The sequence below is a fragment of the Mobula hypostoma genome, chromosome 1 (genome assembly GCF_963921235.1).
Source record: "Mobula hypostoma chromosome 1, sMobHyp1.1, whole genome shotgun sequence".
Classification (NCBI taxonomy): Eukaryota; Metazoa; Chordata; class Chondrichthyes; order Myliobatiformes; family Myliobatidae; genus Mobula; species Mobula hypostoma.
The window spans coordinates 196379210-196391453 of record NC_086097.1 but is presented as its reverse complement, the minus strand read 5'-3'; the positions used below and the strand labels follow the sequence as shown (position 1 = coordinate 196391453).

General features: G+C 43.0%; 1 protein-coding gene across 3 annotated transcripts in view; it reads right to left on the bottom strand.

Annotated features, from left to right (window-relative positions):
- Window positions 1-10882, bottom strand: part of LOC134354000 (N-acetyltransferase ESCO1-like) — a 45464-nt gene extending 34582 nt beyond the window's left edge. For all 3 annotated transcript variants that reach the window (XM_063062639.1, XM_063062653.1, XM_063062648.1), the window contains exon 1: window positions 10662-10882. In XM_063062639.1, coding sequence (XP_062918709.1) covers window positions 10662-10714 — 53 coding nt within the window. In that variant the 5' untranslated portion in view covers window positions 10715-10882. The remainder of the gene's footprint in view (window positions 1-10661) is intronic.
- Window positions 10883-12244: the final 1362 nt, after the last annotated feature.

Sequence of the window (12244 nt, the reverse complement as noted above, 5' to 3'; positions counted from 1 at the left end):
GTAAGCCCTGTCGATCAATCCCTCAGCCTCCTGAATGATCTGCAGTTTGCTTTGATTCCTTAACATGGTCTGAAAGAAGCTGCAGCTGGATGTACTTCTTGCAGGTATAGTTGTCAGAGACACTGGAGGTCTCCCTACCTTCCCACATCCTATAGAGGAGCAATCCACTATCCTGCCTGGTATCCCCATTGCTTTAACTGTACAAGAAGAAAAAATTAAACAAAAAAGTCTACCTATTGCCTTCACCTCTCCTCCCCAAAGTCTTTATAAGCCAAAGCCTGAAATCCCAACTCTAACAGTGGCCCACTCTGCTTAAACCTAACTTTTTGATGGACCTTGGCAAGTGTCTACTAATGCACTATCAAAGTCTTCTTGCAAACCGTGGCATGCAGAAACATGGCTCACCCACAGCTCTCCAGACACAGAATTCGAAGTGGGGAATGAGCTGCCAGCACAAGTTGTGGATGAGAGTTTGATTTCATAGTTTAAAAGAAGTTTCAATAGGTACATAGATAATAGGGGTAGGGAGGGCTGTGGTCCCGATGCAGATCATTGGGTGTAAGCAATTTAAATGGTTTCAGCAAGGATTAGATGGGCCAAAGCGCCTGTTTCTGTGCTGTACTTTTCTCTGACTCTAACTCAGGGAGTTCGCCATCCATCACATGGACTGAACAGTGGCATCAGGCAAAGACAGAGGTAAAAGTAAATTTAATATCAAAATATGCACATGTCACTATATGCTACCTTGAGAGATTCATTTTCTTGCAGATGTTTACAGATAATTAAAGAAATACAATACAAAAGAATTATGAACTTTGCTTATGTATCAGTTTCCAAGGAGACAATGGATTATGTAGCAGAAGAGAATTCAAAAGAAGTGAGTAGAGGGACAGTCAGGACATTTTGTGCACCACAGTTCCAGAGGAGATGTTGGACTGCGTAACGGGAGACAGCATTCAAAAGGAGTGAGTGGGGTCAGTTGGGATATTTGGCACTGGGGTCTGCAAGTGTGGAAATAGAGGATCCAGTTGCACAGGGAGGTAATGAGGCCAAGGTCTTGGAGTTTATTAGTTTTAAGGGGATGGAACATTCCAGCCAGTTCATTAGCACAGCTATTCAGTACATAGCCAGCTTACACCAGAGAAACCATTACATTAGCAGTGAAACCGTACAGCACATTACATTTAGGTTATACCATTAGGGAAGAGCTACAGGAACCTGAAGACCCATACTCAATATCTTTTTTTTTATTAAGTGCAATCGTGAACAATAGCCAGATCAGAAATGCTGATCAAGTCAACTAGTTCCCAAAGAGCACTCTGATATGCCAATCAGATGGTTCACTGCTGCTCAGCGATGGAAGACAAAAAAAATATGTACAATTAAGAAACATTAAGGTTAAGAACAGCTTCTTCCCCTCTGCAATAGATTCTGAACAATCCATGAACACTACCTTGTAATTAGTTTTTGAACTAGATAGTTTTGTCCTGCACTGTACTGCTACCACAAAACAATGAATTTCATAAGAGATGTCTGTGATAATAAAGTTAATTCTGATGTTTACAATGTGGGACCAATCATGTTTATCAGCTAAGAGATTTTAGGACAGAGATCAGAAGACATTTCTTCAGTCAGTGATGAAACTGTGAAATTTAGTACCAGAAGAATGCACAAGTTGGAAAAAATTGGATATATTTCTAGATGCAAAATGCATCAAGGAATACTGTGAAAGCACTAGAGCATAGCTCTGAAATACACTTACTGGCCACTTTATTAGGTACCTCCTGTGCATAATAAAACGGCTGCTAGTGTATGCTTGTGGTCTTCTGCTGCTGTAGCTCATCTACTTCAAGGTTCAATGTGTTGAATGTTCAGATATTCTTCTGCACACTTTTGTTGTATGCATGGTTATTTGAGTTACTGTCACCTTCCTATTAGCTTCAACCAGCCTAGCTATTCTCCTCTGACCTCTCTCATTAACAAGGTGTTTTTGCCCACAGAACTGCCATTCACTGGATGTTTGCACCATCCTCTGTAAACTAGAATACATTACATGTGAAAATCCCAAATCAGCAGTTTCTGAGATACTTAAGCTAATCTATCTGGCACCAATAATTATTCCTTGGTCAAAGTCATTTAGATCACATTTCTTCCCCATTCTGTTGTTTGGTCTGATCACAACTGAACCTCTTAACCATGTCTGCAAGCTTCTAGGTATTGCATTTTGCCACGATTTGCTTATCAGATATTTGCATTAATGAAAAGGTGTACAGGTGTAATTAATAAAGTGACTACTGAGTGTAGATTGTCAGCCATGACTGTACTGAATAGTGGAGGAGGCTTGAAATGCCAAGTGGTTTATTTCTGCTCTTATTTTCAATGTACCCAACAACTGGTTGATTGTGCTTCACAAACCAGACTGAATTACTTTTGGACGTGTGCAGTTGCTATTTAAATGAATTTGCATAGATATTCAATTAAGTCTCTCATAAGCAAATCATCTGGGCCAAAGTCAATCTAAGTGAAGGTAGAATGAAGACATAATTGGCAGATCCTCTAATTGACAGGATGAAATGAGTCATGTTAGGTCCCCCACTGTTGATTTTATTATAATATCCTCAGTGATGGGCTAGAAAGCTGTCCATTCAAGTTTGCCATCCTTCTGCATAGAACATAGAATAGTACAGCACATTACAGGCCCTTCGGCCCACAATGTTGTGCCGACCCTCAAACCCTGCCTCCCATATAACCCCCCACCTTAAATTCCTCCATATACCTGTCTAGTAGTCTCGTAAACTTCACGAGTGTATCTGCCTCCACCACTGACTCAGGCAGTGCATTCCATGCACCAACCACTCTCTGAGTAAAAACCCTTCCTTTAATATCCCCCTTGAACTTCCCACCCCTTACCTTAAAGCCATGTCCTCTTGTATTGAGCAGTGGTGCCCTGGGGAAGAGGCACTGGCTAGCCACTCTATCTATTCCTCTTATTATCTTGTATACCTCTATCATGTCTCCTCTCATCCTCCTTCTCTCCAGAGAGTAAAGCCCTAGCTCCCTTAATCTCTGATCATAATGCATACTCTCTAAACCAGGCAGGATCCTGGTAAATCTCCTCTGTACCCTTTCCAATGCTTCCACATCCTTCCTATAGTGAGGCAACCAGAACTGGACACAGTACTCTAAGTGTGGCCTAACCAGAGTTTTATAGAGCTGCATCATTACATCGCGACCCTTAAGCTCTATCCCTCGACTTATGAAAGCTAACACCCCACAAGCTTTCTTAACTACCCTATCTACCTGGGAGGCAACTTTCAGGGATCTGTGGACATGTACTCCCAGATCCCTCTGCTCCTCCATACTACCAAGTATCCTGCCATTTACTTTGTACTCTGCCTTGGAGTTTGTCCTTCCAAAGTGTACCACCTCGCACTTCTCCGGGTTGAACTCCATCTGCCACGTCTCAGCCCACTTCTACATCCTATCAATGCCTATCTGCAATCTTCGACAATCCTCTACACTATCCACAACACCACCAACGTTTGTGTCGTCTGTAAACTTGCCAACCCACCCTTCTACCCCCACATCCAGGTCGTTAATAAAAATCATGAAAAGTAGAGGTCCCAGAACAGATCCTGTGGGACACCAGTAGTCACAATCCTCCAATCTGAATGTACTCCCTCCCCCACCGCCCTCTGCCTTCTGCAGGCAAGCCAATTCTGAATCCACCTGGCCAAACTTCCCTGGATCCCATGCCTTCTGACTTTCTGAATAAGCCTACCGTGTGGAACCTTGTCAAATGCCTTACTAAACTCCATATAGATCACATCCACTGCACTACCCTCATCTATATGCCTGGTCACCTCGTCAAAGAACTCTATCAGGCTTGTTAAGACACGATCTGCCCTTCACAAACCACGCTGACTGTCCCTGATCAGACCATGATTCTCTACATGCCCAGAGATCCTATCTCTAAGAATCTTTTCCAACAGCTTTCCCACCACAGGTATAAGGCTCACTGGTCTATAATTACCCAGACTATTCCTAATACCTTTTTTTGGACAAGGGGACAACATTCACCTCCCTCTAAACCTCCGGTACCATTCCCAGGGACAACGAGGACATAAAGATCCTAGGGCAGAGGCTCAGCAATATCTTCTCTTGCGTCATGGAGCAGCCTGGGGAATATTCCGTCAGGCCCCGGGGACTTATCCATCCTAATGTATTTTAACAACTCCAACACCTCCTCTCCGTTGATATCAACATGCTCCAGAACATCAACCTCACTCATATTGTCCTCACCATCATCAAGTTCCCTCTCACTGGTGAATACCGAAGAGAAGTAATCATTGAGGACCTCGCTCACTTCCACAGCCTCCAGACACATCTTCCCACCTTCATCTCTAATCGGTCCTACCTTCACTCCTGTCATCCTTTTGTTCTTCACATAATTGAAGAATGCCTTGGGGTTTTCCTTTACCCTACTCACCAAGGCCTTCTCATGCCCCCTTCTTAAGCTCCTTTCTTTTTTCCTATATTGCTCTTTTCAGGTCTCCGTTCTGACACGTGATGTTCGGAGCCATGGAAGTGGAAGCGCTTGCACGTTTCGGATAGGTGCTCTGCTGGTAAACTGCCGGGAGACAGTGATTAATTTTCTGGTAACACTTAGTTCTGCATGTCATTGCTAATGTAATCTGCATGGGTGGCAGAAATACTGTATTGAATTAATGTACAAAATTGTTGCAAATGAATCACATTTAGGAAAAAGAGAGATCAACCATCCCTCTCCCTTCACCCCATTCAACAGAGGGAGGCAGGAAGCTTAACATCCAATGATGCACATTGTATTGTAAGGATAGGCAAGTAGGTAGAAGGGATGGTGTGGCTCTGTTGGTTAAAAAAAGAGTAAAATCAAATCATTAGAAAGCAGTGACATAGCGTCAGAAAATGTTGAATCATTGTGGATAGAGTTAAGGAATGGCATGAGTAAAAAGACCCTGACTGAAGTTATTTACAGACCCCTTAACAGTAGTAAGGATGTGGTCCACAAATTACAATGGGAGATAGAAAATGCATGCCAAAAGGTTAATGTTACAATAGTCAAGGAGGATTCTAATATGCAGGTAGATTGGGAAAATCATGTTGGTGCTGGATCCCTAAAGGGGAGATTTCTAGAAAGAAAACAAAATGGCTTTTTTTAGAGCGCTCGTGGTTGAGCCCACCAAGGGATCAGCTATTCTGACTTGCGTGTCGTGCAAAGAACAGGAATAGATCCGAGAGCTTAAGATAAGGGAACCCTTAGGAGTAATTGATCATAACATGATAGAATTTACCCTGTAACTTGAGAAGGGGAAGCTAAAGACAGATGTACAGTATTATAGTAGAGTAACAGGAGTTACAGAGGCTTGAGAGAGAAGCTGGCCAGAATTGATTGGAAAACAGCACTGGCAAGGATGACGGTAGAACAACAATGGCTGGAATTTCTGGAAGCAATTCAGAAAGCATAGGATATATACATCCCAAAGAGGAAGAAGCATTCTAAAGGCAGGATGACACGGCTGGCTGACAAGAGAAGGCAAAACCAACATTAAAACCAAGGAGAAGGCATATAATTAGAGCAAAAATTAGTGGGGAGTTAGAAGATTGGAAAGCTTTTAAAAACCAACAGAAGGCAACTAAAAAGTCATTAAGGAAAAGATGGAATACAAAGGTAAGCTAGCCAATAATATTAAAAGAGACACCAAAAGTTTCTTCAGAAACAAAGTGTAAAAGAAAGTCGAGAATGGATATCAGACCACTGGAAAATAATGTTGGAGAGGTAGTAATTTGGGACAAGGAAATGGTGGATGAACTGAACAAGTATCTTGCATCAGTCTTCACTGTGTATCTTGCATCAGTCTAGCAGTGTACCAGAAGTTCGGGAGTGTTGGCATCACTAGGGAGAAGGTTCTTGGGAACTGAAAGGTCTGAAGGTAGATAATTTACGGGGACCAGATGGTATTCCACCCAGGTTTCTGAAAGAGGTAGCTTAAGAGATTATGGAAGCATTAGTAAATATCTTTCAAGAATCAATTGATTCTGGCATGGTTCTGGAAGAATAGAAAATTGCAAATTTCACTCCACTCTTCTAGCAGGTGGAGAAGTAGAAGAAAAGTAATTATAAGGCAGTTAGTCTGACCTCAATGGTGGTGAAGATTTTTTGAAGATATGGTTTCAGGGTACTTGGAGACACATGATAAAATAGGCTGTAGCCAGCATGGTTTCCTCAAGGGAAAATTTTGCCTAACGAATCTGTTGGAATTCTTTGAAGAAATAACAAACATGGTAGACAAAAGAGGATTGGTGGATGTTGTGTACTCGGATTTTATGAAGGCCTTTGATAAGGTGCCACACATGAAGCTGCTTAACAAATTAAAAGCCCGTGGTATTACAGGAAAGATACTAGCATGGATAAAGCACTGGTTGATTGGGAGGAGGCAAAGAGGCTTTTTCGGTTGGCTGCTGCTGACTAGTGGTCCCAACGCAGACCCCTGTGGAACACCACTTCTTTTTGTATGTCATTGACTTGGATGACAGAATTGATAGCTTTGTGGCAAAGTTTGCAGATGATGCAAAGAAAGGTGGAAGGGCAGGTAGTTTTGAGGAAGTAGAGGGGTTATAGAAGGACTTAGATTAGGAAAATGGGCAAAGAAGTGACAGATGGAACACTGTTGGAAAGTCATGCACTTTGGTAGAAGAAATAAAAGGTTAGTCTGTTTTCTAAGTAGAGAGAAAATTCAAACGTTGAGGTGCAAAAGGGAGTTGAATCTTTGTGTAAGATTCCCTAAAGGTTAATTTTCAGGCTGAGTCAGTGGTGAGTGAGGAAGGCAATGTGATACTAGCATTCATTTCATGAGGACTAGAATATGAAAGCAAGGATATAATGTTGAGGCTTTATAAATCACTGACAAGGTCTCACTTAGAGTATTGTGAGCAGTTCTGGGCCCTTTATTTAAGAAAGGATGACATGGTTCAAAGGAGGTTCACGTAAATGATTCTCAGATGAGAAGTCCTATTATCTGAAGAGCATTTGATGGCTCTGGACCTGTGCTGACTGGAATTCAGAAGAATGAGGGGTGAACCCATTAAAACTGATTGATTGTTGAAAGGCCTCGATAAAGTGTATATGGAGAGGATGTTTCCTATGGTGGGGGGAGTCCAAGACCAGAGGACACAGCTTCAGAATAGAGGGGTGTCCTTTCAGAATGGAGATTAGAAGTTATTTCTTAAGCCAAAGAGTGGTCAATCTGTGGAATTTGTTGCCATAGGTGGCTGAGAAGGCCAAGTCATTGGGTATATTTAAGGCAGAGTTTGATAGATTCTTGATTAGTTAAGGCATGAGGGGAGAAGGCAGGAGATTGGGGCTGAGAGGAAAAATGGATCAGTCACGATGAAATAGCAGAGCAGATGCAGTAGGCCAAATGGCCTAATTCTGCTCCTATATCTTACGGTCTTAAAACGGATCTAAAAATCAAATGGAATATTTTTAGGAAGCAAAGAATAATAAGAGCAGAGATAGAAACAAGAGTTGAATTTTGTATGTCAAAGACTGGAGTAAAATAAAAACATTACCAAAGCTCTAATGAGATATTCTAACGAAATGAATTGACCTTAAACCACTCTCCTCTGTCTAGCGGAATTAGTCCTTACTCTTAATAATTTCTTGTTTGGCTCCTCCCACTTCCTCCAAACTAAAGGTGTAGCCATGGGCACCCGTATGGGTCCCAGCAATGCCTGCCTTTTTGTTGACTTTGTGGAACAGTCCATGCTCCAAGCCTACACTGGCATCCGTCCCCACTTTTCCTTCACTACATCGACGACTGCATTGGCGCTGCTTCCTGCACGCATGCTGAGCTCGTTGACTTCATTAACTTTGCCTCCAACTTTCACGTTGCCCTCAAATTTACCTGGTCCATTTCTGACACCTCTCTCCCCTTTCTTGATCTTTCTGTCCATCTCTGGAGACAGCCTATCTACTGACGTCTACAGCTACCTGGACTATTCCTCCTCCCACCATTTCTTGCAAAAATGCCATCCCTTTCTCGCAATTCCTCCGTCCCCGCCGCATCTGCTCTCAGGATGAGGCCTTTCATTCTAGGACAAAGGAGATGTCTTCCTTTTTTAAAGAAAGAGGCTTCCCTTCCTCCACCATCAACTCTGCTCTCAAACGCATCTCTCCCATTTCACACACATCTGCTCTCACCCCATCCTCCCGCCACCCCACTAGGGATAGGGTTCCCCTTGTCCTCACCTATCACTCCACCACCCTCCGGGTCCAACATATAATTCTCTGTAACTTCCACCACCTCTAACGGGATCCCACCACCAAGCACATCTCCCCTTCCCTTCTGCTTTCCGCAGGGATCGCTCCCTATGTGACTCCCTTGTCCATTCGTCCCTCCCATCCCTTCCCACCGATCTCCCTCCCGGCACTTATCCTTGTAAGCGGAACAAGTGCTACACATGCCCTTACACTTCCTCCCTCACCACCATTCAGGGCCCCAGATAGTCCTTCCAGGTGAGCCGACATTTCACCTGTGAGTTGGCTGGCGTGCTATACTGCGTCCGGTACGGCCTTCTATATATTGGTGAGATCCGATGGAGACTGGGAGACTGTTTCGCTGAACACCTACACTCTGTCTGCCAGAGAAAGCAGGATCTCCCAGTGGCCACACATTTTAATTCCACATCCCATTCCCATTCTGATATGTCTATCCATGGCCTCCTCTACTGTTAAGATGAAGCCACACTCAGGTTGGAGAAACAGCACCTTATATTCCGTCTGGGTAGCCTCCAACCTGATGGCATGAACATTGACTTCTCTAACTTCTGTTAATGCCCCTCCTCCCATTCTCACCCCATTCCTTATTTATTTATTAACTTTTTATTTTTTTCTTCTTTTTCTCTCTGTCCCTCTCACAATAACTCCTTGCCTGCTCTCCATCTTCCTCTGGTGCTCCCCTCCCCCCTTCTTTCTCCCTAAGCCTCCCATCCCATGATCTTCTCCCTTCTCCAGCCCTGTATCCCTTTTGCCAACCAACTTTCCAGCTCTTAGCTCTATCACTCCCCCTCCTGTCTTCTCCTAGCATTTCAGATCTCCTCCTCCCCCTTTAAAATCTCTTACTACCTCTTCTTTCAGCTAGTCCTGACGAAGGGTCACGGCCTGAAATGTCGACTGTGCTTCTTCCTATGGATGCTGTCTGCCCTGCTGCGTTCCACCAACACTTAGTGTGTGTAACTGCATTTTCTGTTCACTCTACAGATGCTGTCTTTCTTGCTACTTCAACTACTTTCTGCTTTAATTACGAAAACTTTCTTTTAACAAGATGACTTGAAGTTCTAGTTGCTGATTAGAGTACATGGTCTGTAAACCGAAGTTCTGAAGATAACTGATATTAATATTGATAATCTTAAATTAAGAGGAATAGATTTAAACAAGATATTAAGAGGAATATATAAAGTGGACAGCCAGCACCTCTTCCCCAGGGCACCACTGCTCAGTACAAGAGGACATGGCTTTAAGGTAAGGGGTGGGAAGTTCAAGGGGGATATTAGAGGAAGGTTTTTTACTCAGAGAGTGGTTGGTGCGTGGAATGCACTGCCTGAGTCAGTGGTGGAGGCAGATACACTAGTGAAGTTTAAGAGACTACTAGACAGGTATATGGAGAAATTTAAGGTGGGGGGTTATATGGGAGGCAGGGTTTGAGGGTCGGCACAACATTGTGGGCCAAAGGGCCTGTACTGTGTTGTACTATTCTATGTTCAAATCTAGAATTGACAATTGTGATTAATAATTAAAGGATGTGGAAAGTGTGAAGGAAAAATGGAGAGATGTTAGATTAGAGAGCCATGATTTTGCTGAATAGAAAAATAGATTACTACTGTTTAGTTCTATGCAAACAAAATAAGTGCTCAGGCACCAAATGTGAACACAAATTCATTATTTAACTTAGTTCTGATTTATCACTACACATGCTCCCTGACTTTTGCATTCCCACCGTTTAAATTTTATAATTCCAACACTGTTTTTCGTTTTTTGTTGGTAGAAGTTATTGTTTTTGCACAAAATTATTAATTAGCTGAAGATTTACTAGGTCTTTTAAACTTACAGAAAAAGATCAATTTTTAAGTAAACCAGGATCTAAAAGTTGTCTTGGACGTATAATAGACAAATATAACGACCAGTGAGTGAATACAAATGCTGATATTTTTGTCCACAAGCACACCATCAAATAAATATGTTGTTCGTTGAAAAGTTAGAATCGTCTTGGTTAGGAATAAAACTTATTCTATTATATGCTATTAATACAGTTAATTTGAGTTAGACAATAATAGTAAGAAAATTGAAATTTAGATAAGGCTCTGGGTTATTTAAACAGCGGAGACGGAAACGGAAACTGGCTGAAACATGGCGGGGCCCGTCCCATCCTCAGGGACAGAATAAGCCCCCCGCCGCCGGTTCACTACATCGCCAAGTGATGCACAGGGGCCCTTCCACCCAGCCACCTGGAAACGAAGTAATGTCGAGATCAAGGTGCCACGACGGCCGGTCCTGGGCCGCAGCCCCGGGCCACTCTCTGGCTTTGTTCCCCAGCCTCCCGAAGAGAAACTCGGCAACTCACCCTCGCTGCGCATTCGCCGGGCTCGAGGGCACTTTCCGTTTTTGTGCTACCATTTCTTGACAAGGAAGAAAAGTAATATTGTACACACAGTGTGGAACTATTTTTTTCAGCAGATATCGCAGCCTTTCAACCTGTCACATCCCTCCCTGCGAGGGCTAACACACAACCCCCGGCTTCCAGCGCTCGGCCGCACAGATTTTCTGCGAGAGACATATCGCCCACGCCAAGCGACGCACGAGCCCAGCAGCGCGCATGCGCTCTCCCCTCCCCGCCGTCTCTCGTTAACGGGAGAAAAAAAATTAGCGTCACAGATGTTGAAAATCTGGAATTAAAAAAAATGCAAGAAAGCACTTGAAGCACTCATCTCGCCAGATAAAGTTTGTGCACCGAGCTATCATTTGCGGTCTAAGACCTTTCATCAGCGATAGGAGAAGTGCACCGGTTCACTGATTAACACGCATCTCGGGCAGCTCCCCCGCTTAAATTTCTGAGGAGAAAGACAAACCGGCACTGACTCCGAGCACGTGTAGGAATGACGGTGATGTGAGAAGTTACTCATGTTGGATCGAGGAATTGCAAAGATGATGCATTGAAAGAAGTGACATTAAATATACAAATAAAAACAAGGGCAAACCATACGAAGTCAGAATTGTTGAAAATGCGCTGGTGCGATAATTAACTTTACAGATTCATGCACCTAATCTGAAACAAAGCAGGTGAATTCAGGCGACTGTGTTTTTGGCAATAAACGTCCGTAGTTACACATCCAAGCTCTTCTTCTCTTTCTCTTCGGTTGTCCATCGAAATCCGATGACGACGTCCACTCCTTTAACGGTGAGATCTTTGATGACTATACAGTCCTATCCTGGACCCACAAGCTTTATTGCAGATGGGACATGTATATGTGGTAGTGGAGGCAACTATGGCTGCGTTTCTCCTGGCTCTCTTCTGCTGTCTTCTGGTTGTTCTTTCCATCTCCAGAATATAAACCTGGCCCTACACAGCTGTTGCCACGTGGTATGGTCAGCAGAAACATCCTCCAGGCCCTCGGGTCTGATCTTGCACTTCCTCAAAGCACATCCAAGTATTACAGGCAATAAAGTACAAGGCCATATAGTAAGATAGATTGTGAGTTCAAGAATATCTAATTACACTGGGGACCATTCTATAGTCTAATAATAGTAATAGTATTAATAATAGAGGCTACCTTTCAAGCCTTTGCATTTTGTTCCTGATGAGAGAAGAGAGAATGTCTTGGGTGGGGTCTTTCTACCATAAGCCTGGTGAACAAAAATATTTGTATTGCTTTGAACTGAGCTAGAGAAGAAATCTTGTTTTGAATTTAACAAAGGTACCAACAAATGGCCAGAGAGATTATGCTGAACCATAATGGATAAAGCAACTCAAATCACTAAAATTTCCCCAAAAAATCTATGATTGTTCAACATATAATGCTACATTTAGAAAATTCCAAATAATAAGATACATTTTTCAATGAGGCTACTCAATTGCATTGCTCATAACTGAAACCAAGGGATTTATCTCCAGTGCACAGGCCTGAATGGTCCTCTGAATTTGGCATC